This window comes from Zonotrichia albicollis, chromosome 2 (assembly GCF_047830755.1).
Source record: "Zonotrichia albicollis isolate bZonAlb1 chromosome 2, bZonAlb1.hap1, whole genome shotgun sequence".
NCBI lineage: Eukaryota > Metazoa > Chordata > Aves > Passeriformes > Passerellidae > Zonotrichia > Zonotrichia albicollis.
The window spans coordinates 76,287,630-76,311,882 of NC_133820.1; the positions used below are offsets into that span (position 1 = coordinate 76,287,630).

The window sequence follows — 24,253 nt, forward strand, 5'->3', positions numbered from 1 at the left end:
GGGTATTCAGAGAGCAAATATTAAGTGGATTTCAGCCACAGCAGTATCAAGACATTTGTTAGACTAAAGGAGAGCACATGAGGAAAAGGAAGGGATGAGCCATTTAAAATTTCAATCTAAAATTTTCATTTTGTAAACCCTCTTCCTGTCTCCTTCTCTCCTTCAAAAATCTGTATGTTACATCTGTATTAGAAAAAAAAAAAAAAATTGCTACCTGATTCTCCCTTCTAATTACAATAATCCCATTTTCCTACTACGCTTCCTATCTTCTCCCTCCTCAGCCCCAGGCTTTTTATCTGAAGTAACTACAAACTTCACTAGTAAACTATCACTGTCCATCACCTGCTGTTAATCACAAACTCACTGCAGAAACTGCTTATGGACCTAGAGCTGGCAGGAAGCAGTAACAGCTTTCTGCATCTCCTTGGCCCAAAATAAGAGCTAACACAGACTGCACCCAGCTGGTGAGCTGCTATGCAGTTCAGTGCAATTTGCATTCACTGGTCAGTGCCCATTGCTTCTCAGGGATGACTGTTCACCATTGGGGAAAATGGTCACTGCCAGCCACGGAAATGGTGTGCAGAAATGGGCCACCAATGGCTCCTATCACAAGATAAGTGGTCACAGATTGCCCAGAGAGGTGATAGATGTCTCATCCCCAGAAACATTCAAGGTCAGTGTGGACAGGACTCTGAGCAAGCTGTTCTAGTTGAAGATGTCCCTGCTCATTGCAGGGTGTTAGACTAGATGACCTTTTAAGGTTCCTTCCAATCCAATCTACTGTATGATTCTATTATTGTGAATCTGAAAATGGCAAATATTGCAATAAGAGCAGGTGATACTGATGGGTTCCAGCATGGCAAATCCAGCCTGCAGCACCTGGCCAGCTTACAGTAGTGAAATAACTACTTTTGTAATATAGACATCAACATCGATAGTAGTTATTAGTCAGGTACTGTCTAGACTGGAAACAAGCTATTACCAGTTAATGATAGGTAGTACCTGTTCCAAGCACATGTAGTCCTCACTAATCAGGCTAAATAATTAATTCTTGTAGTGATGGAGGTTTACCAGCTTTTCTGCTCTTTTTATCATCTTGTGATATCCTCATTATCAAATTTTTTCTTTTATTTTGCTACAATATCCTCCTACCTACTCTCTAGAGTTTAGTAGTACAATATAATATTGCAGGTTCATTTTCCTTCTACCTGAAATAGCCAACACAACTGATTTTCCTAAGCCCTTCTCTTATTTTCTCCCCCTTTATATGGGTACACAGCCTGTGCTCCCTCTAGAAGTTGTTCTGAGAAAAACATCCATACCTAGCTACTGCCCAGGCAAGATATACTTGCTCCATCACTGTCTGCAAGCTTGAGAGGTGGTAGTATTGGTCTATGTCAAGAATGAGGAAGGCTAAGGAAATACCTTGATGTGTTACACTCCATATTGGTTGCCTGGGGTTGGTTTAAGTTTGCAGTCTGACCCAAGACTGTATTCTCTAGAACCTAGATTTCAAGAGATGTGGTTACTGTGCAGAGTTTTCCCTCCCCCTCCACTTTTTCAAGGTTATATAAAAAAAAAAATTGATAATGACCTGTCTAACCAGAATTCCTTTAAAAAAGAACTGGTAAGAAAAGATCTTGAGTCAGATCCCAAAGCTCTAGAAAAACGAATGCCCCAATTTCTTACTGTTGTGAATCTCACATACTATTTTCTTTCCAGCATTTTTAATTCATACTTTTTACTGAGGTCTTCAACTTGGTTTGTATTTTGCAAATGTACAAAATGGGTAATGAAGTGAATGGATGTTCAGTAAGATTATTTCAGAGCCAGGAATGAATAACAGTGCTTTGAATCTCTTTCCAGTGTGTGCAATAATAAAGAGCTGTGGAAATTGCTGTGAAATGACAGAATCACCCCAGTTCAAGTGATCATACAGAAAAGCTTGAAAAAAAGTGAAAAATCAGGCTCTGGGTGAGACATAATGCAAGAAGATAAACCAAATGTACCTTCCTCCTTTATTAACTTTCTTAATGAGGTTACCTCTGAATACCATGAACTCTAATGAGACCAGGAACCATCTATTTTAAATGCCAAGCAAACCCCTGCTAAGCAATACACTCTTTCTTTTTAGGGCTAATGCTCTCAAATCCTCATAGTAACTGGCAAGGCTTCTCTATCTGAACCTTTTTTTACATTGTGTTTTGATTATGTGATAGAGCCCAATGAAAAGTTTTGCATTTACAAGCAGAGGTATGTGTGGTTTTATTATTTCTTTAATTGATAAACAGCATTGCACTAACATATGTGGAAAGATCAAGATACACTTTCTTTTTATTATTCCTATTATTGCATTCCCCTACACAACGGCACCCTCTTTGGAGACATCATTTGCAACATAATATTGATTTAATGTGCCACTTCATATGCATTCCACATCCTCAGATTAAAAATTTAAATTAATATGACAAGTGAAACACTAAGAAATTCAACAAATCATCAGATAGAGTAATCCATGTAGGTTATATTTTATAGGAAAAAAAAATCCACAATCAAACATGCAAACAAACAAGAAAACCACTTCAGCAGCCACAGCCTAGGCCAGATTTAATTTGCTTGATTGATCTTGAGATCTTTGAGCTCAAATTCATTATTCTCCTATTAACTATTATCATTGTTGGAATTTATAAGGGACCTGTAAACCTATTAAACTGGTCTTAAATGTTGCAATCCATTTATTGAACAGACTAGCAATGAAAAATTAATTATTAAATAACCACCACAGAAAAACATCAGTGGCCTTGTCACCTCAGAGCTAGATTGATAGCACGTTACCTTCTGGAAAGGTGGGGCCCTGCAATGTTCAAATATAAACCTTGGAAGGATAATGCTGAGTATGTCACTGCAGAAGTCACATTTTTAATTTAATGTTTTATTAAATGTTAGATAGAATAAATTTATCCGGGCCTCGCAGACTCAGTCTTAATAAATGAATTGGCACTCTTTCAGATGTAAAAAATGATCACAGCTTCTCAAGGGCATCGGAAACCCTGAAGCATAAGACACCAGTAAATACAAAAAGCAAAGGCAGCATGGACAGTGATATATTTGCAAGCACTGCGGGTGAGCCAACACTTTCAAACTGCTGAGGCTAACAAAACAAGGGCAGTGAACTCCCAAAATGGTAAAAGCACCTGCAGTAAGAAGCTGTGCTTGAGTGCTGTTGCACAAACATGTCCACTACTGGAAAAAAGTGGAAAGGGTGTGGGTTTATCACCCTCCTGCTACTATATTTCAAGATACGTTTGTACGTTTAAAATTTCATGAGCAGTATTAATAATTTATTTTTCTCCTGTCCTTTATTTTTCTAAGGCTAGACTTTGAAAACAACAGGCATGGAGAAGATATATTCTCTCCCCCCTGTACTGTTATCTACAGAATGTTCTCTTGTGTTTCCCTGTAGAACTGCTGTCATTAGTAACATTTAATCTGGCTAGGAAAAATGGTTACAAGTTCTTAAGTCAAAACCAATATTCCCCTGTCCTGGCACATCTCTCCAGAGACAAGATTTCAGCAAGTGGCTCCATTTCGAAAACATTTGGCTTACATAAGGCAGGACAGCTCAACACTAACACTGAAAGGCTTTCACGGCATAGTTGAGCTGCACTATGTATTTGCACAGACACTCAACAAAGTGATTGCAAATGGCTGTTAAAGTGGCCAGAAAACTGCCCTTCCTCACATTGTCAAACAAAGGAAAAATGCATGGCATGCTTTTTTCCCAGAATCCTAAAATGCTGGTGTTCAATAGCTGTCCATCTCACACTGCCACGCGTTCCAATGTTAGCCAGCACATGAACAACAGGTTCCAATAAGCAACGTGCAGAACTACAGAAAGCAGTGAGTTGTGCTAAAATTGTCTTCTCCTGCCCTCTCTGCTGTTTGAATTCATGCAGCTGGCATCCTCTTGCTGAATACACAAGAGCATTTGAATAAGAAGGTAAAAAGGAAGAGGAAGAGAAACTTCCTTGGAGTCTGGCATTCTTCCAAAAAGCCAGGAAGAAAATTCTCAGCAAGTAAACACTATAAAAGAAAGTAAATGACAAAACAAAACACACAATTGGGCTGATAAGTTCTGAATAATGAAACAAAACGCATAATTATGCTGATAAGTTCTAAATATATGATATTCTTGGTCTAACTACATGACACTTGCACCTCACTTATGAGCCCTACAACTGATGTGAGAGGAAATTAGAAGGACTTTATTCATCAAAAAGTGAAATGTGACTTCACATAAACATATGGTTGCATGGAAACACAAGCAGTGACATGAACTTGCTACCAGTAAAAAATGACAAAAAACCAAAGCTGAGCTATGCTATATCTAATCCTATCTTTCTTTAAATGACCCAAGAAAATAGATTATAGCCTCAGACAAGCAGTCACAGTTTATAACAGAAACCACATATTTATAGGGAAATTTATTTTTTTTATTCTAAATATGAAGAAAAAAAATGAAAAACAAAAATGGCTTTTCTTTCATTCCATGATGATTATAACTTAGATAGTGATCTCTCCTGAAGTACAAGAACGGAAACTAGTTTTGCAATTATGCTATGCATTTGTATGAAGAATACATTAGGTTAAAGAAATAAATGAGATAATTAATATCCTGAATTTAATTTTGTATGTGTTTCGGCTGGGATACACTTAATTGTCTTCACAGTAGACTGTATGGTGCTATGTTCTGGATTTCTGACCAAAAGAGTGTTGACAACATCCACATGTCTTACACATTTCTAAGCAGTGCTTGCACAGCCTTGAGACCTCTGCTTCTCATGCCACCCCACCAATGATGCTGGAGGTACAGAAAAAGTGGGAGGTGGGACAGCTGGGACAGCTGACCCCAAACTGACAGAAGGGATCCTCCATACAACATGGTGCCATGCTCTGCACATAAAGCTGGGGATAGAAGAAGGAAATGGGGACATTCAGAGTGATGGCATTTGTTTTCCCAAGTCCCATGTGACACATGATGGAGCCCTGCTTGCCTGGAGATGGCCAAACACCTGCCCACCCACAGGACATGTCAAATTAATTCCTTAGGGGTTTTTTTTATTTATTTTGTAGATGTTTAATTTTTTAAAATATTATTAAAATGTTTCATTTTGCAAATGTTTTTTTGTAAATTTTTAAATCAAACTGAATTTATCCCAATCTATGAGTTTTATCACTTTAACCCTTCTGATTCACTTCCCCCATCCCACTGTGGGGGAGTGATCAAGTGACTGTGTGGGACTGAGATGCCGGCTGGGGTTAAACCACAACCAGCTTTTAATTATTCTGGTAACAGGCAAACCACTTTTTTTTTTTTTTTCTTTCATTATAATACAACAACAACTTTTGTTCATAAGTGGTTTTCTTTATTTTCAAATCATCTTTGGTGGTGGGAAGGAAGACAGATTCAGATTTAAAGGGAGATTTGACACAGTTTCAGCTACTAAGTGAAGCCTATTGCTTTAGCCATTTTTGAGGTATACGCTGCTTAGTAATTCAGACATACAAAATATGTCAACACTTTTAAGCAAAAATGTGTACATAAGCAAGCAAAATAAATGTGTTTAGTGTGGATGTTGTAAGAGAGCATAAAACCAAAAACAGCATAAGTAGCTCAGAATGTTCCAGCTAAATCTAACTTAACGCTCTTAGAACATGACTCCATGTGCTGCCTGGTTGATGTGCCCTGTTTCTGGTCTAGGTTTATCAGGACACAAACAAGAGGAGTATAGGAAGTGTCTTTCTGTTGCCAAAATACCAAACTCTCATCATGTTGGGAATGTGCTCCATGATATTTGCAGGGTTGATACATCCCATGCCACAGATATATTCAGTGTCTGGCTCCTACTCCACAGTAAAGAGAAATTTGATAGTGGTCAAATGGAACAGCTTATCTCTTTGATCAAGAATGAATGAAGTCATGTCTGATTGCGGTAGTTGTTACTCAAGGATACATTCTTAACCCAATATATCTCAACAATCTATTGAAATGACCCAAGAAAGAATGGAAAGTTAGACAAGGGAAGAGCTATAAAGTGATAGGTACAAAAATAAATAATTTTTTTTAGTTCTTTGACATTTAGGATTTTTTCTAGAACTGTTAATACCTCAATAATTAGTAATTATAAAGCTAACATAGCTAAATACGTGACACTGCAACAGTTCACTTTCTCTCTATTAGGAGACAAAATTTATGAGCCTATCTAAAGAAAACTATAGCCATTAGGAATCGATTACAGACTGAGATTTTCTGTAGCTAATCAAAAGCTGACATATTCTTGTTGAATAGGATAAATGGCCATATAAATTAATTTCAGTATTTTCAGGCAGAAGGCAACATGCCTAAATACTTCTTTTGAATGTTAGCAAATAAAAGAATGCAAGCTGAAATTAGCTTTTCTCTGCTAATAAACCGGGATACAGCCGAAGCATCCTATACAGTAAGATCAAACAGACTTATAATAACTGGCATTGGAAGCTAAATTGCATCCACAATATAATATATACACTAATATATATTTTTATATATATATATATATATATATATATATAATGTCTTCGACAGATGGCTCAGGTCAGATCTAACCCCAAATCTAAAATACCATACAATTTAGGAAATCCACATATGATCAAGAAATATTGCTCTAGACCAATATAGTGTACTTTTGTAAAAAGAGCCACTGGAAATAGATTGATATCAGACCATCTGTACTGTTAGTTACTACAACTGGAAAGCCTGAATCTACAGCTGATGACTCATGTATTAGCTTTACCAAAACTAAGCATATGAACTTTCAAAACTGTATCAACAGAGTCAATTTACAATGAGTCAGCAAACTGCAAGTCCATCAAAGAATCAGCAAGGGAAATAACAGCTTTACTGATTTTAACAGAAGAATTTGCTTCTCATTTCTTCACAAACAATGATACTTATTTTTTTATTGTGCACTAACTTCAATATGCTCAATAATGACAGTTTCTAATAGAAAATTTCTCAGAGGTACCCAGACCTTGACAGATGATTACACGCCAAATGTTTTTATCCTACACAAAACAGGGTAATGGATGGTAAGGACAGGTACAAAGGTAAAAGGATAGGTGCAAAGCATTAGTATGCGCGTGCATCTAAGTGTCCATACATGACATGAAACTTTTGTAGCAATCCCATTAAATGCCAAAAAGTCTTCTAATCAGATGTTAAATACCAATTTATAAAAAAGAAAATCTGGGACACGTAGGACGTTGTTCTTTAGTAAACTTCGATTCTGAGGATGAAAAATTGAGATTTGTCATCCTCTTGTACAGTGACTAATGAGCTAATAAATTTACAGACAGATGAATGCAGAATTCTTGATTTCTCTTTAAAAAGGTAGCTACAGCCTAAAGAATTATTTTAATAAAATAGGGAATAAAATAAAACACAATAAAACCCATAAATACTGTGAAAGGACTACGTTTTCAAGAATTCTACCCAACCCTCATAAATGTAAATGAGACTGTTTACTGTGGTACCATTACTCATGAGGATTCTCTTTTAGTAAAGGCAATTTTTTTTTTTTTTTAAAAAGTAATTTCTAAAAGCTGTGTGTTATAAATCCTTTCACACATGGAAATTGTAAGGGATTATAGATTGCAGTCCATGTTATAGTAAGAAAGAATTATTATCCTTCGTTACTTTGAGCAGGTAATTTTATTTCTTTCTTTTCCCCTTTCCTTTCTTATTCTTCACCTATGAATCCTATTTTTCTTGTAAGCTCTTTGAAGAAGAAATTATTTATATTTGTAGTTTAATCCTCCAGCATTGACTGGGGACTGCAGAAACAATTGCAATGCAGATAGAAGAAAGGGATGCTGAGGCAGTCACAGCTGAAAGTGTCATACCTACACTATTGTTAAAGTTACCTATGAAGATGCTTCTTGGTTTGGAGCTTGTGCTCTAAACTAAACTGATCTTCCTTTTGTCAAAGAATTTCTAATAATTTCTAATAGTTTCTAGAGTTCACTACAGACTTACTTCATTTATTGTCCTTATCACTCCATTTCTGTCTTTACTTGCCTGCTTTCTGTCCCTCTTCAACATATTGTTACTGTAGGAGGTATTCACACTGTCTAACTTTAGTCAACTAATTTAGGGCTCTGAATCACCCTCTTTGAGTGCCTACATCTCATAGAATATGACTATATATGGAATAGACATTTTTAAACTCAGGTGTTCTAATATGTACTTTTTCAAACACCCAAAGTAGCTTGGCCTAGGTGGTGTTAATAGTCCACTGCATAAAGCAGTTCCTGTCAACAGTAAGAAAATTTATTAAGTGACTGATTTACAGGTATTTTTGCACTAGCTTGGCATCTCACTTTCCTTTTTTCTCATCTAGATTTAATGCAGTAATCACACTATCTGTAGCAAAGCAAAAAAGAAAAAAAAATTAAAGAAGATTAAATGCAAATAGTATCTACTAATGGAATTTACTAAAATATCCACAGAATTTAAAAAGCAAATGCCTGCTCAATAAATTGCTGCATTCAGCCAAGGAGGCTGCAACTGTGAGTAAGACAGTACATCAGTCCCACGCCTAACCACATCTTGACCTTTCTTTTGAGACTGTCAACAAAGGTGCCAATTAGAGCAATGATTTAGAGCAACACATTTTGCGTTCTGCTAAACACAACTGTTACCAAGGGGACAAAGATCATGCATTTTGCTTAATACTGGATGCCTGATTGGCTCAATACAAATCTTCCGCTGACAACCACTTTGGTAAGCCTCAAGATGAGAAGTAGGTAAGTGCACCACCCACATACTTTTCTTTTGATCTCCTGGGACACAGAAAAGCTTATACTGTAAATATCTGAAGGATTTCCTGGCATATTGTTGATTTTGCTTAGTTTATCATCTCTCACACACAAACTCAATCATCTAAGAAATCACTAAATTCTTTTTGTATCAGAACAATATTAAACTATTTGTTTCCATATATCACAACTAATATATGGCCATAAATTATGTATCCTAATTCAACATAAGGAGAGCTGCAGTCCAGATATTCAAACTTAGCTTCTGAAAGCCTCTCCTTCAACCAAGCCATAATAAAAGGCTTAAGCAAAATATGAATCAACTATCAAATTATTTATTTAAAGAATGGTAAATGAGATAAGGTGATGAGAGACAGAAAAACAAGAAATTTTTTCTGCCTCAGTTGCAATTTGAATGCATGCAATTTTGATAAAACTTCGGAGGCAAGATGAAAACAATGTATAGTTGAATACAATAGCATGAAAAAATGAGTGAGTTATGTACCCAGAGTAGGGAAAAGACTATGATGCAGTCTTAAATATAAGTATAAATTTTATCTTGGATTTCCATTAGCAGGCTACATGTTGATGATCTCACAAACAACATAATATAAAGACCAAATATCTATTTTAAGTGTGCAAGAAAATCTTTAGCTGACACAAGCACTCAAAGAATTACTTTGAAAGAAGTCAGGCATTTCTATATGTGGTTCACTAAAATTAAAAAACCCTATATATATAACAATTACTATTAATTCATATACATCTAAAGTTCAATTAATATAAGGGGAACTAGTTTTACTTAATACAACACTGTTTGTCCATCCCAATCAGATCTGCTTCCCACACAGCAATTTCTATGAACGGATCATCTAAGGAGAAGCACAGGACATGGAATGACAGAAGACATGTGCAAGCAGGTTTTCAGTACAAGTATTTCAAACTGAATCTGTATTAAGGCATACTGACTGACATTCATGATAGACCTACTTACTTGGAACTACCAAATCCTGGGAGGTGCGAAGAACTTATATAACATACACTGCTTTAAATCTCATATTTCTCAGTAAATGTTATGAAAAAACCTTCAATCATTGGGCTAAAATTTACCAGGTGGTTCAGAGATGTTTGCATGCAAACTAGCTACTGCTACATTAAAATTCTTTTACAGTTAGGCACAGGATTAGCAAGTTTCTTTACCAGTTGTCTCTTTTTTAAAATAAGTACTATGTCTTTTGGGGGGTGGGGGTGGTGGTTCAAGTTTTTTTGGTCTTATGGTGAGAAAAAGTGTATTGTGTAACAGCAAGCTATGATGTAACTATGATCAACACTTCTGTCTGTACTTTAAATCCTTAATTGCTTCCTTAAAACTAGCCTAGGAAAAATAAAGTCAGTACCTTGAAAATACACATAGTTTTAAAGCTATAAAAGGAAGCCAATTGAACTGATATATTTTTTAAAATTTAAAGTATAAACTCTATTGCTTTTCTCTTTGGGGATCTTCTTCTCCCTCTGTCGCCCGCAGCTCTAACTTACTATTGCATGAACAGAACTATGTTATACCTGATTAATGGGATATGAATTGGAACCTAAAAGTTAAAGGCCAATCTGATTTCACTGTTCAAAATCAATAAAATCTGAAATTTAAAAAAACCAGATGAACAACTAAAAACAAGTCAATGAGTGAAGCTATCACAGCTACCATTTATTTCAAATGACAAGGTAGGTAACTTGTATTAAGTTTCCTACTAAAGACTTGCCTTTAAAATAAAAATATTCTTCATTCAGTAGAATAAGGCTTTTACAGAACTATGGAGATAAATACAACTTTGGCATCTTCAGGCTAGAGAACATTTTGAATTTTATTTACGTTCTTTTTTGGTATGGCTTTACAATAAATGATCAGTAAGAGCTTGAGAATACAACACAAAAGTTTGCAATACTGTATTTAATTTTGATAGGAAGGAAAAGATTAAGTATTTCCACTGATTCAGCCTTGGGTTCCATACCAGTTGGGAAAATTCAAAGGATGCACTCTGAGAGTTATGTTTTCACAAGTCAATTTCTATGAATGGACAGATTCATATACCTGCTGATGTTTATGGGTTGTTAATGATACACCAGTATACTTAAAAGAATACCTGATATGAAAGGAAATAATGCAGACATCTTGTGCATAGGTATGATCCAAGTATTTTGTGAAATCTTTCTAAGTATGGAGACAGAAGTTTCTTTTATTAAGATTCAGCTAGAAGAGCATTTTCTTGTCTAACAGATAAATGACATGATACCTTATATGTCACCTGTCAAATACTTGATTTGATAGATTCTCCATTTCTCAAAGTCACATTGGTATGGAAAACAATATTTGAAGTTAATGTAATAATTAATTTATCTGTCCATCTAGCTTTAAAGTTTTCAGCTGTTTTCTTCTGGGAACCATATATATTTCTGCTCGGAGAGATTTGACTGGATGGTTTAAGGACCATAAAAAAGCATAATTAAAAGTGTCAGGAAAAAGTCAATGTCTTTGAAAAATAGAGTGCTGTCATAAAGAAAACAAAACAAAAAACCAAACTGAAACAAAACAAGACAAAAAAAGCAAAATACCAAGTGATTTGAGAGTGTTCACAAAGAACAGGTTTTCAACAGTATTTTTGTCATACTTGGATGAAATCTGAACTCCTCTTTAATAAAAACAGAATTCCTGTTGGTTTTTGCTGTTATGATTTTCAAGTGATATTGTAAGATCTAAATAGAAAAAATGCATATATTTATGTCTCTCTGATTGTGTATATGTGGAAAATCCCCAGTAACAACAGCACCAAATTGCCCCTTAATCAAGTTCCTGGTCAAGTATAGGACAGCAGAGTATCTTACACATATACTTCTATGGCTGTAAACTTCAGGTAAAAAAAAGGGAAAAAAAGAAAAATAAGCCTAAATTCAGAAATATTACCTTTTGTGCCTCATAATTCTATTAGTTTACTTAGCCTAAAGGAAAAAAAAAAACATAATTGCATTTTGTTTTATATGAAATTGAAATGTAGAGGTACCAAAACCACACCACCCAATCCTTCTCTCAGTAGGTACATAAACTCCTGTGATTCAAACTTGATGTTTTTCTTGTCACAGATTTCAGGATGAAACTGGACCTATCAAATAAGCAAGTATTTTAGCAAATATCATCCTTGACAGTTTATTCCCATTGTGATATTTCACTTACCATCTTGCACATTAAAGTAATAACTATTGATACCACTCCCTAGAAAGAAATCATTACTTGGGACTAACAACATGGAAGGATGGAAAGTATTAAAACATTCTATTTGGAAAATGCAGTGTCTCTTATCCTGCTACACTGGGGAACGTAGGAGGATGCACAGCCTTTTAAGGAAAGTAGAGAAACAAGAGGCTTGTCTGAAAATGGGAAAATCTAAATATATTCAAATCAATTCTTATATAGGTTGAAGAGAAAAAAGAAAAAAAAATCCCAAAAAGAAAGAAGTACAGATTCTTCCCTGAATTGTTACAGTGATGATACAGGTTTATTTCAGACAGCATTTAAATACTTATTTATTGATATATTTTATCATTATGGGTTTACACGAAAAATAGTGGGATACAGGCTTTGCATAGTGAGTAACAGCTTCCCAGAGGTGCTGAAAAGTATTCTGTGACATTCTCCCAAATGAAAAAGCACCATTGAAAAGGCATATATTTATCTCTTAATACTACTTGAATGTACACACATTTCAAGAGATATATTACTCCACAGCAACTGCAAAGCACAGATATTTTCAGTATGAAGCCAGCACCAGGCACAGTATTGTCACTGTTTTCCATGTGTATTGTTTCCACAAAACTCCACTGCCAATCATTTAATGCTATTTTCTTAGGTTTGGTAGGCAAACTGTAAAAACTGACATAACTTTTTATTAGGTGGCTGCTTATTTTGCAAATCTATTGTGAAAAGCATTCAGCTTTGAATTGTTGCAGTGAGCTCATACTTTTGCTATAATTTTTTCCCTCTAAATTAACTAAATTACACACAGTATTGTTTCTATTCTTATATTTGATGCAGAAGTGCCATTAATATAACAATATATTCACTAATAGGTGCGACTATACATTTTATGGTCCATTTCTGTCACTGTCTTATTTTGCACAAGCCCTGTGGTATTTTAGAACCTTCAACAATTTAGTGAGAGCACCGAGTTTTCTTCCTATTCTTCCTTCAAATGAGAAACTCTAAATTTTCGATTGTGCTATATTTTACTGGTACTTTTTGTGTTGCTATGAATTAACAAAAAGGTCACAGTGGCAACTTTTTCTGTTACTCTCCTATAATTCTGCATCCTATATTTTACTGTATCAAAGCAGCTTGCTAAAGGAAAAAGAATATATGTAGTATAAATACTCTTATACACATAGATATATATGTGTGCATATATATATATATATATATAGATATGTATGTAAAATTGGTCCATAGATAGACATAGATTATATTTCATGTTCTGTCCTCTCAGCTTATCAGGCACCAGCACTAGTTATTGAGGAGTTACTAACGTTTTCATAGGCTTGCTCACAAATTAAATACTTGATCCCTGTTGTCTCTGTTAACTGGTGTCAACCTCTGCTCCACCCAGAATAGTTTGGATTAGGATTGGGTGGATTACAGTATGGAAAATACAGGATTTATGTCAGATAACACTATGGGAATATCACAAGATGTTCTAGCTTTCCTTATAGGTCCTTTACCAAACAGGTAGGGTCTGAGTTGCAGGTGTCTGATCACATTTCCCACCAATATGTTCAGGATCTCTTTTAGTGTCCATTCTGAGTTCAAGGCAGTGGCATGCATCTGTGCAAGGTGTCCCAAGCAGTCTGAGGAGCCTTCTCTGTGCAAGCAATCTTCTTGGTGCAGAAAGGTGGTGAGCTCTGTTGCATACTGTAGGCAGTCAGGGTTGGTGAAGCACACATAGACTCTCTCAGGGAGAGGATGGAGAACACTTGAGAGAAAGAGAGAGAGATACCAGGAAATAAGCAGGCCTAGGGGAGGTCAGGACGTATAAAGCCTCAAAATAAGTTTGCCCTTCCCCTTTCCAACAAGAACTTTAGATATTTCAAATCCTAAAATATCTTGGTTCATATCAGATTGTGAAAGAAAGTCTTGAAAATTAACAGCAGTCTAGACCATACCACTAGTGTGCTTTTTCCTTATTTTCACACAAAGTCTGAGGTGTAACAAGTAGACTCATATATTCCTGCCTATTTGCAATGATTAATATCCTGGGTTTTAGGATTATCACCAAGACAATTCTCAGAACTGCTGTGTTAAAAGCTTGCTCCCATCTTGGTTTTGAACGTGTCTGCCCAACATGATGAATTAATTAGTTTTCCATTTTCTGTCCTTAATTTCCATTCTTGTGGTTGCAAATAGGATAGTTGTCTCTCAAATATTTAGCTTTAATTGTGAAGGCAACTTGGCTCTTGACCTTGTTAGTGTAATTGAATAAATGTGGTGAGAACAATGTTCAGCTCAAGAGATTCAGTCTCCATCTCAAGTCAGAGGCTAAGTAATTTTGGGATAGGATGCAAAATGAAGCAAAAGTTTTCTCAAAGATTAAAAAAAACAAAAAATACATACTGTCAATTTTCACTATAGCAAAACCTCAATGGCAGGGTGCTTCAAGGCACCATACAAGGACCAAGTGCTCAAAATGTATTAAGTAATGTCAAAAAAAAAGTGAACAGCAACTTGGCAAAATTTAGAAATAATGTCATGGTTTGAGCCTGGCACAGAGCCAGTGCCCCCATGAAAATGCCTCACCCTGGTGTCTGCTGTGAGATGTGACCAGGAATAAGCAAAACAGGCTCCAACTTAAACATAAATAACACTTTATTACCTAAAACTACAGGAAAAAAAAAAAAAATAGGAAAGACTATAAGGAAAAGAAAAAAAATTGAAAACCTTACAAAAACCACTTTTCCTCCTCCCCACTCCCTAACTTTCCCAATCCAATACATTCTCTCAAAAATACCAACTGCTCAGCCTTGGCCCCACACGTTAGTATACTCAAACTGCAGTTCATGGAGAGGAAAAGGAGTCCTTCTTGTTCCATAGGCTTTTCCTGGAAACAGTGAAATCCCGGATGCTTCTTTGTCACTTTGGCACCGCCCGGAAAGTCCATTTGCCGCTTGTGACATGTTCCTTCCATGCTCAGTGCTCTCACCACCGAGACATGGCCAGAGCTGCTTTTAGGGTGGTCTTTCAAGGATGCCTTGTCTCACTCCAAAAAGGCACAGTCTCTGCTTTTGGGACAACTGTCCCCCCCATATATTTCCAACCCCCTGGGGCCGGGGGGTCCTCACAAATGAACCCTCCTGGTTTTGAGGCACTGCCTCCCCCTAAATGCAGTCTGTGTCACAGGAACAACTGAGTCCATGGCTACAAGAAAACGTCCAGCCCAAAGGCCACTCCAAATCATCTCTCCCCATCCAATCATCTCCACAAACTCCGGGCCAAGGTCCTTATCTCATATCATCTCTCATCTCCCTTCTTATTCAGCTTCGAGGAGGATTAGCATTTTCGCAAGGCCCCAATCATGCAGGAAAGGGTTAAAAGTTTTCAGTCTCTGTCTGTCCTGGGAGGAGATGATACTCCCACACGTGCTGCTGCTGCGGCCGGCTGGGCTCTCTCTCTCTCCCCCCTTCTCCTCCTGGCTGGCTGCCATCACATTCGGTGCCGCCGGCTCTCTCTCTCCGGGGGGGGGGGAAGGGGAGCTGGCTGCTCTCCTGGGGGGGGGAAGGGGAGCTGGCTGCCCGATGTCTCTTGGGGCTCCCCCACCCTTCCATCCTTGGAGCCCCCCCGAAGCCCCCTCAAGCCCATCACTGTCCAGGCCCCAGGCCTCACCGCATGGCTGGCCCCTCCCCCGCCCAGCAGCAGCGGGCCGGGCGAGGGAGAGAGGTCTGAACTCCTCGGCCGCGATGTCCAAAAAGAGGAAATGCCAGGGCAGTGCCCTGCTTTTAACCCCTGTGTATTCTCGGAGGTGTGTCCAAACCCCACTGGCTACACCAGGTGTCAGTATGAAACCCAAAACCTTCATTGGTTTGACCACAGCTTCCCAGAATTCCCACTCCTTCCGGGTCAAACCATGACAAATAACAAGGAAATATTATTAACCAAGTCTAAATAAGACAGGAAATCTGAGAGAAAATTGACTCAGGGAGATGGGTGGCCATCTTAAAAAACCACCAGAAAACCAACAAACCACCAAACAAACAAACAAACCAACCGAAAACAAAGCAAAGAAATCTAAATGTGTAACAGATTATTTGTTTTATCAGAGATCTCACTAGCACTATTTTAGGAAAAACACCTGGGTCTCACTGCAGACAGCTCAAAGAAGAGCCCTGCTTGATGAGCAGCTGCTGTCAAAAAAGCACATAAAATTTTCAAATACAGAAGAAAATGAGGTGAAGAATAAGAAAGAAAGAAAATATGTCATTATATGAATCAATAATTTTCCCTTCTCTGAAATAGTGTGAAGTACTGGTCACCCCATCACAAAAAGATATTACTGAATTAGAAGGTATTCAGAATAGACTGATTGTGATAATTAGGCACATAGACAAGCCTTCATATGAAAAGACTGAAAAAACTGGAATTGTTAACCTTAAGAAAAAAAAATAAAAGATGAATAAGGAGGGATATGATGAAAGTATAAAAATGGTAAGTGGCAAAAAGAAAATAGATCAGGAGCTTCTGTAGTCCTGCGTATCATAATTCAAGAACAAAAGGACACTAAGTGAAAGTGAAAAGCAGCAGCTCCAAATATGATAAAAGAACATACTTTTTAATGCAGCACATAATTAGATTATGGAATTCAATGCCACAGGATGTCACTGATGTCAAGACCTTACCAAGGCTCAAAGAAGGACTTGGCACATACAACTTGTGATATTCTTGGGAATTTTATGCTAACTAACTGTTAAAAGGTTTTGAAAGAGAAGTTATGTGCCATATTTCATGATTTAAAAGAAAATAATTTAAAAAATAATTTGGAGAAAAGTTCCCTCTAAGTGAATATTCCCATCTCTTGCTGTCTGATTATTTTGTTCTTTTCTTTGCTTCATATGTTGGCATTTTCTCTTGAGACATCTGGGCAGTCTTGTGGGAGGCTGTGTTATAATGAATAACTATTCTGTTCTAATTACTATTATCCCAGTCCTACCCCACTATCTTAGTATCTCCTATAAAATCTTAATATTAGGATTTTGGGTTTCCCTTTTGCAGAATAATTGTCTTATGCTCTATTGTATTCCACTCCATTCCAGTTAGCCAACTAGATTTGTCACCCATTGTCAATTGTTGTAAGCTATATAGCATTGTGCATGTGTTTGGAGCAACTGTGAAACTTCTAGATGCAGAACCAAATAAATTTTTGCTGTGACAGCTATACAATTGATTCTGTGTGCCCCAACTGTCTTCCAGCCCTATCTTAACCTCCAGCCATGCTACTGACATCTTGCTTCCCATCGTGCAGCTGGAAAACATATGCAGTTTCTCTAAAATAGAGGCACTTTAGTTTTTAAACTTCCTATTCTCCACAGCTTACTTACCACATTTTTCTCCTTTCTGCCTGCCTGGCTGCTCAGAGAGATAAAGTATTTTTGTTCCCATTTTTGTTATTACACTGTTTCTTTTCTAACTCATTAGCTTTTTCTTTACCTATTTTTTTTTCTATATGAAAGTTTTCAGTGCAGGTAAACAATAATAGGCATAAGCATAAAAGAACTTCTCAGATCAGATGTGTTAAGTGAAAACCGAACCAAAAACAGGGTGTAAGAAATGCTTGATAGAAGCAGGATCACAGATTTTGAACATCATTCTTAAACAGGTATTCCTCCCTCTGTTATAAATTTCATTACATTCTCAAAGCTGGAAGGGATGGAGGCAGGAAGAAAACGTTTTAGTACCTACCTATGTAGCCAGCAAAATACCTGCTAAATTCTGTGAGGTTTTGGGAGTAACTAAAAGTAAGTGAAGATATTGGGGGTGGAGGCACAGAGAGCAGCTGTGCTCATAGGGCCAGCTGGGGGGCTGTACAGGCCTTCAAAAGAAGTTGAATTCAGACAGTGCTTACAAACTGGACACCATAGGGAGACTGTGAAGATACCAAGGGATAACACCTGAAGGAAGAAAGGCAGCCCCAACTGAGCTAAGATGTGACTAGCTACCACACAGAAAAATGTGCCGTGTTTTGTCTCCTTCTCTGCCCCAACTTCCATCCCATTAAGTTTTCAAGATTCACTGTGGCAGGTTGCCAGATAATCTCATCAAAGTTCTCCTTCCCACAAAAAGCTAGATCTTTGAAGGTCCCTTCCAACCTGGGCTGTTGTGTGATTCTATGAATTGGGACTGTATATATTAGTACACTGCTTTGGCACTGACTATTTTCCTGAACTTTCATATGCATGCCTCACTAACAAAACATAGTCCATAATTATTTTCTCTTTTTTCGATTTTAGGATAAAAATATTAAAGTAGCAAAAAATGGGTAATGTTCTAGCTCTCTGAAATTGAGCTGGTATATCACGCACAATGCTACAAAATACCATGCAGATTAGATATTTGTGTTGTCTTTGATGTGGGATCCCAGGATTTGAGTCCTGGGATGCAGGGCCCCCGGGACCACCCTTGGGGGGCCCGGGAGTCCTGGAATGTAGCCAGAAGTGTCTGGTGGCAAGACTTTGACCCTACACGGGAGACGACACCTTTATGAAGATAAGAGGGCCTCACCGGGGTGAAAAGTAGAAAGATTAGCTAATTAGAAGGTAAGAAACAGAGTTTAGGATTTATGTACAGGGGGGTTTAGAGGAGCAAGATAGAAGAATTGGGGTGTGTCCTGCCCTCCTTCTTCTTCCTCTTCTCCTCCATCTTCTTTGGCCACGGTGGCACTCTTAGATTAGTTATTACTGAGAGTGCACCCAGCAATGAGAATAGATGGTATTGGAGAAAAATGATAAATATTGTACACGTCACAATGAGTATAAAGATAGGTGCCTGCCCCGGAGAGAGACAGTGTGCCCATGGCTGACTGCTGAGCGGATCTTTGTTCAGCTGAAAGAACATCTTTTAGATAAACAATTAATAAACATAAAACCAGAAAGAAGAACTGAAACCTCTTCTTGTCCTTTGATACGCGGGCTGCGTCAAGGCCACCTCCGGGCCACCTCCGGGCCACCTCCGGGCCCCTCAAACAGCCGAGATAAACAAGACACTTGGCGTCCCTGGGTGGGCAAGAAACCACCACAAAACCTTTCGGGGAGATAAACCGGACATTTGGCTTCCACTGGGTGAGCTCTGACCACCACAACCTTTCGGGGGGGGGCACCACCACCACCTTCAAAGCCCTGAAGAAAAAGAGAGAGAAGAAGAAAACAAAAAGCTAACAGAGACTGCAAAAAAAAAAAAAAAAAAAAAAAAAAACAGCAGTCACTGAGAATTCCACCTCTCAGTTTCTGCCGAAGACAATCGTAGCAGAACAGCCCGGACTGGAACCAGAAGGCGCCCTGGGTCCACTTCTCGTGATCTGCTGGACAGATCGAGACGTCCAGACTGCTCTGACACCAGATTTGGTAAGAAAGCCTGAAAAATAAGAACATGGGGGCACACCTTCCCAGGAACAACGGGAAACTTTGTCCACCTTATAAGGTGTGAAACAAACATACACAAAAAAAAAAAATTAATTAGCTCTGGCCTTAAAAGGCCAGGAAAGAAGACCCCCGAGACGCAGCAGACGTCCGGGGGGGGACCCTCAAAACAAGGAAGAGCAAGACTCCAGAAAAGATTAGCTCTAGCCTTAAGAAGCCAGGGGGAAATGCTCTTAGAGAAAAAAGAGCAAGAAATATTATTAAAATACCCGGTTCCAAAACCCAAAAACCCTGAGAAACTCCCAAAAAGCGTCCTGAAAGTCCAAAGAGCGTAGAAGACTCAAGAGCAGAAGAAGAGCAAGAAGGGAGAGAAGAGAGACCAGGAGAGGCGCTTTCTCGCAGCCAAGCAGCGGCAGAGCAGGCGGGGAGCGCGGCTGAAAGAAAAACAAGAGACGCGTGTTCAGATACAGCTTTGCTAAGCTCAAAGCCGGGGGGTGCAGCGGCCCCGGGGGCCGGCAAAGTAGCAGAAACGCGCGCGGCGAGCAAAACTCGCAAGAACCCGGGGCAGAAGTCACATGCCAGCGCAGCAGGAGCGTCCGACATGGGCAGCGGAATAGAAAAAATTGCGCAATCCCAAAAAGGCTGCCGAGACGCAAGAGGCGCGCGGTTGTGACGCAAAAAACCCAGAGCGAGTCGCAGCGAGCGCGGGTGCCAGCGGAGACGGCCGCACACACCGACATAAAGCCACACACACACACAGCGTCGGAAGAAGAAGAGACAGTCAGGAGCAGACCGAAGAAGGAAAATTCAGAAGCAGAATAAAAAGAGAGAAGAAAAAATTACCTCGAGAGAGACAGAAGGCAGCTCAGAAAACACGCATGCGCAGAGTAAAGAGCGCGAGCAAAGGCGGGCCAGACCCACGGTGACGTCTCAGGCGAGGAGGGGCCCTCTCCAGACTTGGTGCCTTTAGTAAAAACCCTCGGAGTCCCAAGCCTCTCCCCTCCCGGGGAGGCGTGTGTGTTCTAACCCTATTGTCAGTTGAATCAAAAAACAAGTAACCCCAGTCTCAAGTAAGCTTGCAAACAGCAACAATCAGCTGAATGAGAGGCAGCTGTGTTCATAGCTCCCAGCCACGGAGGCCGGTGACAGCGCCACTCGTGAGAGAATGACCGAAGTGCACGACATGCCTTTTCCTCAACAAGATATAAGAAGAAACGAATACTCAGACAAAAGTCGAGACTCAGACTGCAAAAGACAACTCAGAAGAGAAACAAGAGAAACGAAAGACTCTGAAGAAGTTTTCTCTTTGGGGTCTTGAATATTTCTGTATAAGAACGAAAGACTCTGGAGAGTTTTCTCCTTAAGATCTTGAATTGCAATAGGCAATAAGATAAATTTACCTATTACAAGAAAAACTGACAAAAGATCATATATTGATCAGCTAGTAGATTTTTCTTTGACATTTCTCCCATTTGGAGAAGAATTTTAAGAGCAGATTTCTTTGACATTTCTCCCATTTAGAGAAGAATTTTAAGAGTAAGATTTTATGTTTTAATAGTTTAAAGTTTTATGTTGTAATAGTTCTCCTAGTCCTCATCCATGTCGTCCCAGATGCCATAAATCGAGTGATAAAAGAAGTTTTCTTAGTGCAAACAGAAGGGGGAGATGTGGGATCCCAGGATTTGAGTCCTGGGATGCAGGGCCCCCGGAACCACCCTTGGGGGGCCCGGGAGTCCTGGAATGTAGCCAGAAGTGTCTGGTGGCAAGACTTTGACCCTACACGGAAGACGACACCTTTATGAAGATAAGAGAGCCTCACCAGAGTGAAAAGTAGAAAGATTAGCTAATTAGAAAGTAAGAAACAGAGTTTAAGATTTATGTACAAGAAGGTTTAGAAGAGCAAAATAGAAGAATTGGGGTGTGTCCTACCCTCCTTCTTCTTCCTCTTCTCCTCCATCTTCTTTAGCCACAGTAGCACTCTTAGATTAGTTATTACTAAGAGTGCACCCAGCAATGAGAATAGATGGTATTAGAAAAAAATGATAAATATTGTACACGTCACAATGAGTATAAAGATAAGTGCCTACCCCAGAGAGAGACAGTGTGCCCATAACTGACTACTGAGCAAATCTTTGTTCAGCTGAAAGAACATCTTTTAGATAAACAATTAATAAACATAAAACCAGAAAGAAAAACTGAAACCTCTTCTTGTCCTTTGATACGCGAGCTGCGTCAAAACCACCTCCAAGCCACCTCCGAGCCACCTCCAAGCCTCCCAGGCCCCTCAAACAGCCGAGATAAACAAAACATTTGGGACATCCACATTGCACTCACCATATGGTTTAGATATGCCTGAGGGTTTACAGTTAGTTTGCAAGACTGGTTTTAGGCTGAGTTCAATCCACAGGACATGTACTGAGGACACTCAGGCATAAATATGCTATTGTAGTACAACATTCAATAGCAAAAGAGGAGGAGCTGGATAGCAACAGTAAGGAATTTAATTTTTAAAGTCTAGAAGAAATGGATCCTATATTATGTGTGACAATAAAAAGCATGAATACTTTCCAGTCTACAGGAATATGAGAAGTTTTTTCCAATCTTTGAAAATTTACAAACACCAACTCCAAATAATTAGTATGTTTATTGTTCTTCACCTTTCAAATTTTTAATACTTAATTCTCATTGATTACAATTCCTTCACCATGAAACAAGGAAATACCTTTAATCTGAAAGGCATCTATGAGCAAAATAGTGCATTGTATTTTTTAAGTACAACCTAAATAAAAGAAATACCCAAATTATGCACAAATACTGTATTTTCAGCCATATTTTGCCAATTTTATTTTACTAAAACTCATCTAGTTTTAAATTTTCTTCCTTCTTCAAAACTCATATTTTGAAAAGAAGTAGGAGACCACCTGATCAGGAAGAGCAGATTTACCTAAATGATCATTATTTTGCAACAAAAATTTACAAAAAGTTTTCACCTGGATGTTTATGCTCCCTTTTCAAGTCTGCCAGTCCTCTGTTCTGAATATTGTCACCACTTAAAAAGCATGCCCTGAAGTCAAGAATCATTTCTAATACATTTGCTGTAAACCATTCTAGCAAATATGCTTTCCCCTTCTTAGCAAAGAAAAAGAAATGTCACCCATCTATTAAAACAAAAGATAAAATGTCTCATTATGGTTATGTAAAACTAGGTTTCCCATATTACGTCAATCAAGTTACGCAATGCATGCTATCTTCCTGTTTTGCATAGTGAAGCTAAACAACATATTTTTACCTTTTTCCCCCCCATATCTTGTATTAGGTCTGTGTTCTTTTGTTATGAATTGTGTCTGATATAGACAAATACACTTCTTTTACCATTAAAACAATTTTATCTTGAAAATTTAAGTCAATTAGATTAGACAGAAATGTTCATGGAATGAAATATGGATGGGATAGATTTCAGCATTTTAGTTAAAGGGGCCCTTTGTTTTGTTTTGTGTCCTGTAGGGCACTTATTTTTGTTTTCTGCCACTGTATACTTGATAATGAGCTTTGGAAGAAATACCAGTGAATGCCATTCCATCTGCTTCCATTATGGCAAATGTCTTTTAAAAACAGAAAAGAGAATTTGTGCCTATTTTAAAAGACACAAATTAATGTGCAGAATGTTATAAGACCCATTCAGTTCTTCTAAAAAGTGAACCTTCTAAACCTGGACTTTCACTTACCTAATTACAAGTCAGGTTTCAGCAGTAAAGGTGAAACTAAGAGACCTTCCTAAAATAAAGGCCTTCTGAGTTTTATGCTCTCCAATCTATTACCGCTTTATCTATTTATCAAAGAAAATAATATTCAGTGCTATGCAGAGCTCACAGGCTTGCATGTAGCTTTCTCAATACCTTATTTGAGATTTGGCATACACGACACTTTATCCTCAATCCAAAAGTGATTTTTTTCTGTTCAGTGCAGAGATTGAGCTATGCTTAATGGTTTTGAATTGGTTTCCCTAAGGCTGAAAAGCTCCTTTTTTTCTTAGACATTTCAATCAGGAATGGTGTGGTTGGAAGACACCAACGGCAAAGTACAGCTTTTTTTACTCTGTAGTTTTCATGAGAATGCAAACCACATTTCCATGAAAATAGTTAGGAAATCAGAAAAGCTTAAACATACATAATATTAAGTCTAAACATAACTAATACCTAACTATAGTTATAAATGTAACTTTCACTTAACATTTGTATATGGTATGGTTTATGCACCCATGCCTTTAAAAAAGAAATCCTAAAATAAACCACAGAGTCCCAGCATTAGCAAAGATAATAACAGATTCTCTGCTTTTATTGTCCTAGCATAAATTTACCTCTGGGCGTTACTGCACAGAACAGAAGCTGTTACTATTCCCTTTGTCCACATTAAAAATTTCCAGTATTAAGATATAGGTAATATCAGATTTGTAATGGCTTGCACAAAACCACTCATGTATCAAAACCAGCCTCTATTCAGGATTCCAAGGAGAACAAGGGTCCAGATGTACAACCCTCATCCATATAATTAATCCAATGATATTCACTACTTAAATATAAGCAAGCGATTACTCAAGTGAGGTGTTTGTAGGATGAGGCCTGAAATTGTTGATTTTTGCTCTTAGCCAGTAGTTTACGCATGCATAACTTTCAATTTTTTAATAATTTTAAATTTAAAATTCTAAATCCTTTTACATTAATCCCGGAAGGTCAGT

General features: G+C 38.0%; 1 protein-coding gene across 16 annotated transcripts in view; it reads right to left on the reverse strand.

Annotated features, from left to right (window-relative positions):
- The window catches only part of PCDH9 (protocadherin 9), a 689,424-nt gene that overhangs the window by 490,724 nt on the left and 174,447 nt on the right, over window positions 1–24,253 (reverse strand). For 2 of the 16 annotated variants that reach the window (XM_014270986.3, XM_014270989.3), the window contains one exon: window positions 13,703–13,871. The exons of 13 other annotated variants lie outside the window; for them this stretch is intronic. In XM_014270986.3, the coding sequence (XP_014126461.2) occupies window positions 13,851–13,871 (21 nt within the window). In that variant the 3' untranslated portion in view covers window positions 13,703–13,850. Of the gene's footprint in view, window positions 1–12,366; window positions 13,872–24,253 lie in introns of those variants that run through there. One more of the 16 variants, XM_074535509.1, reaches the window with a different exon arrangement.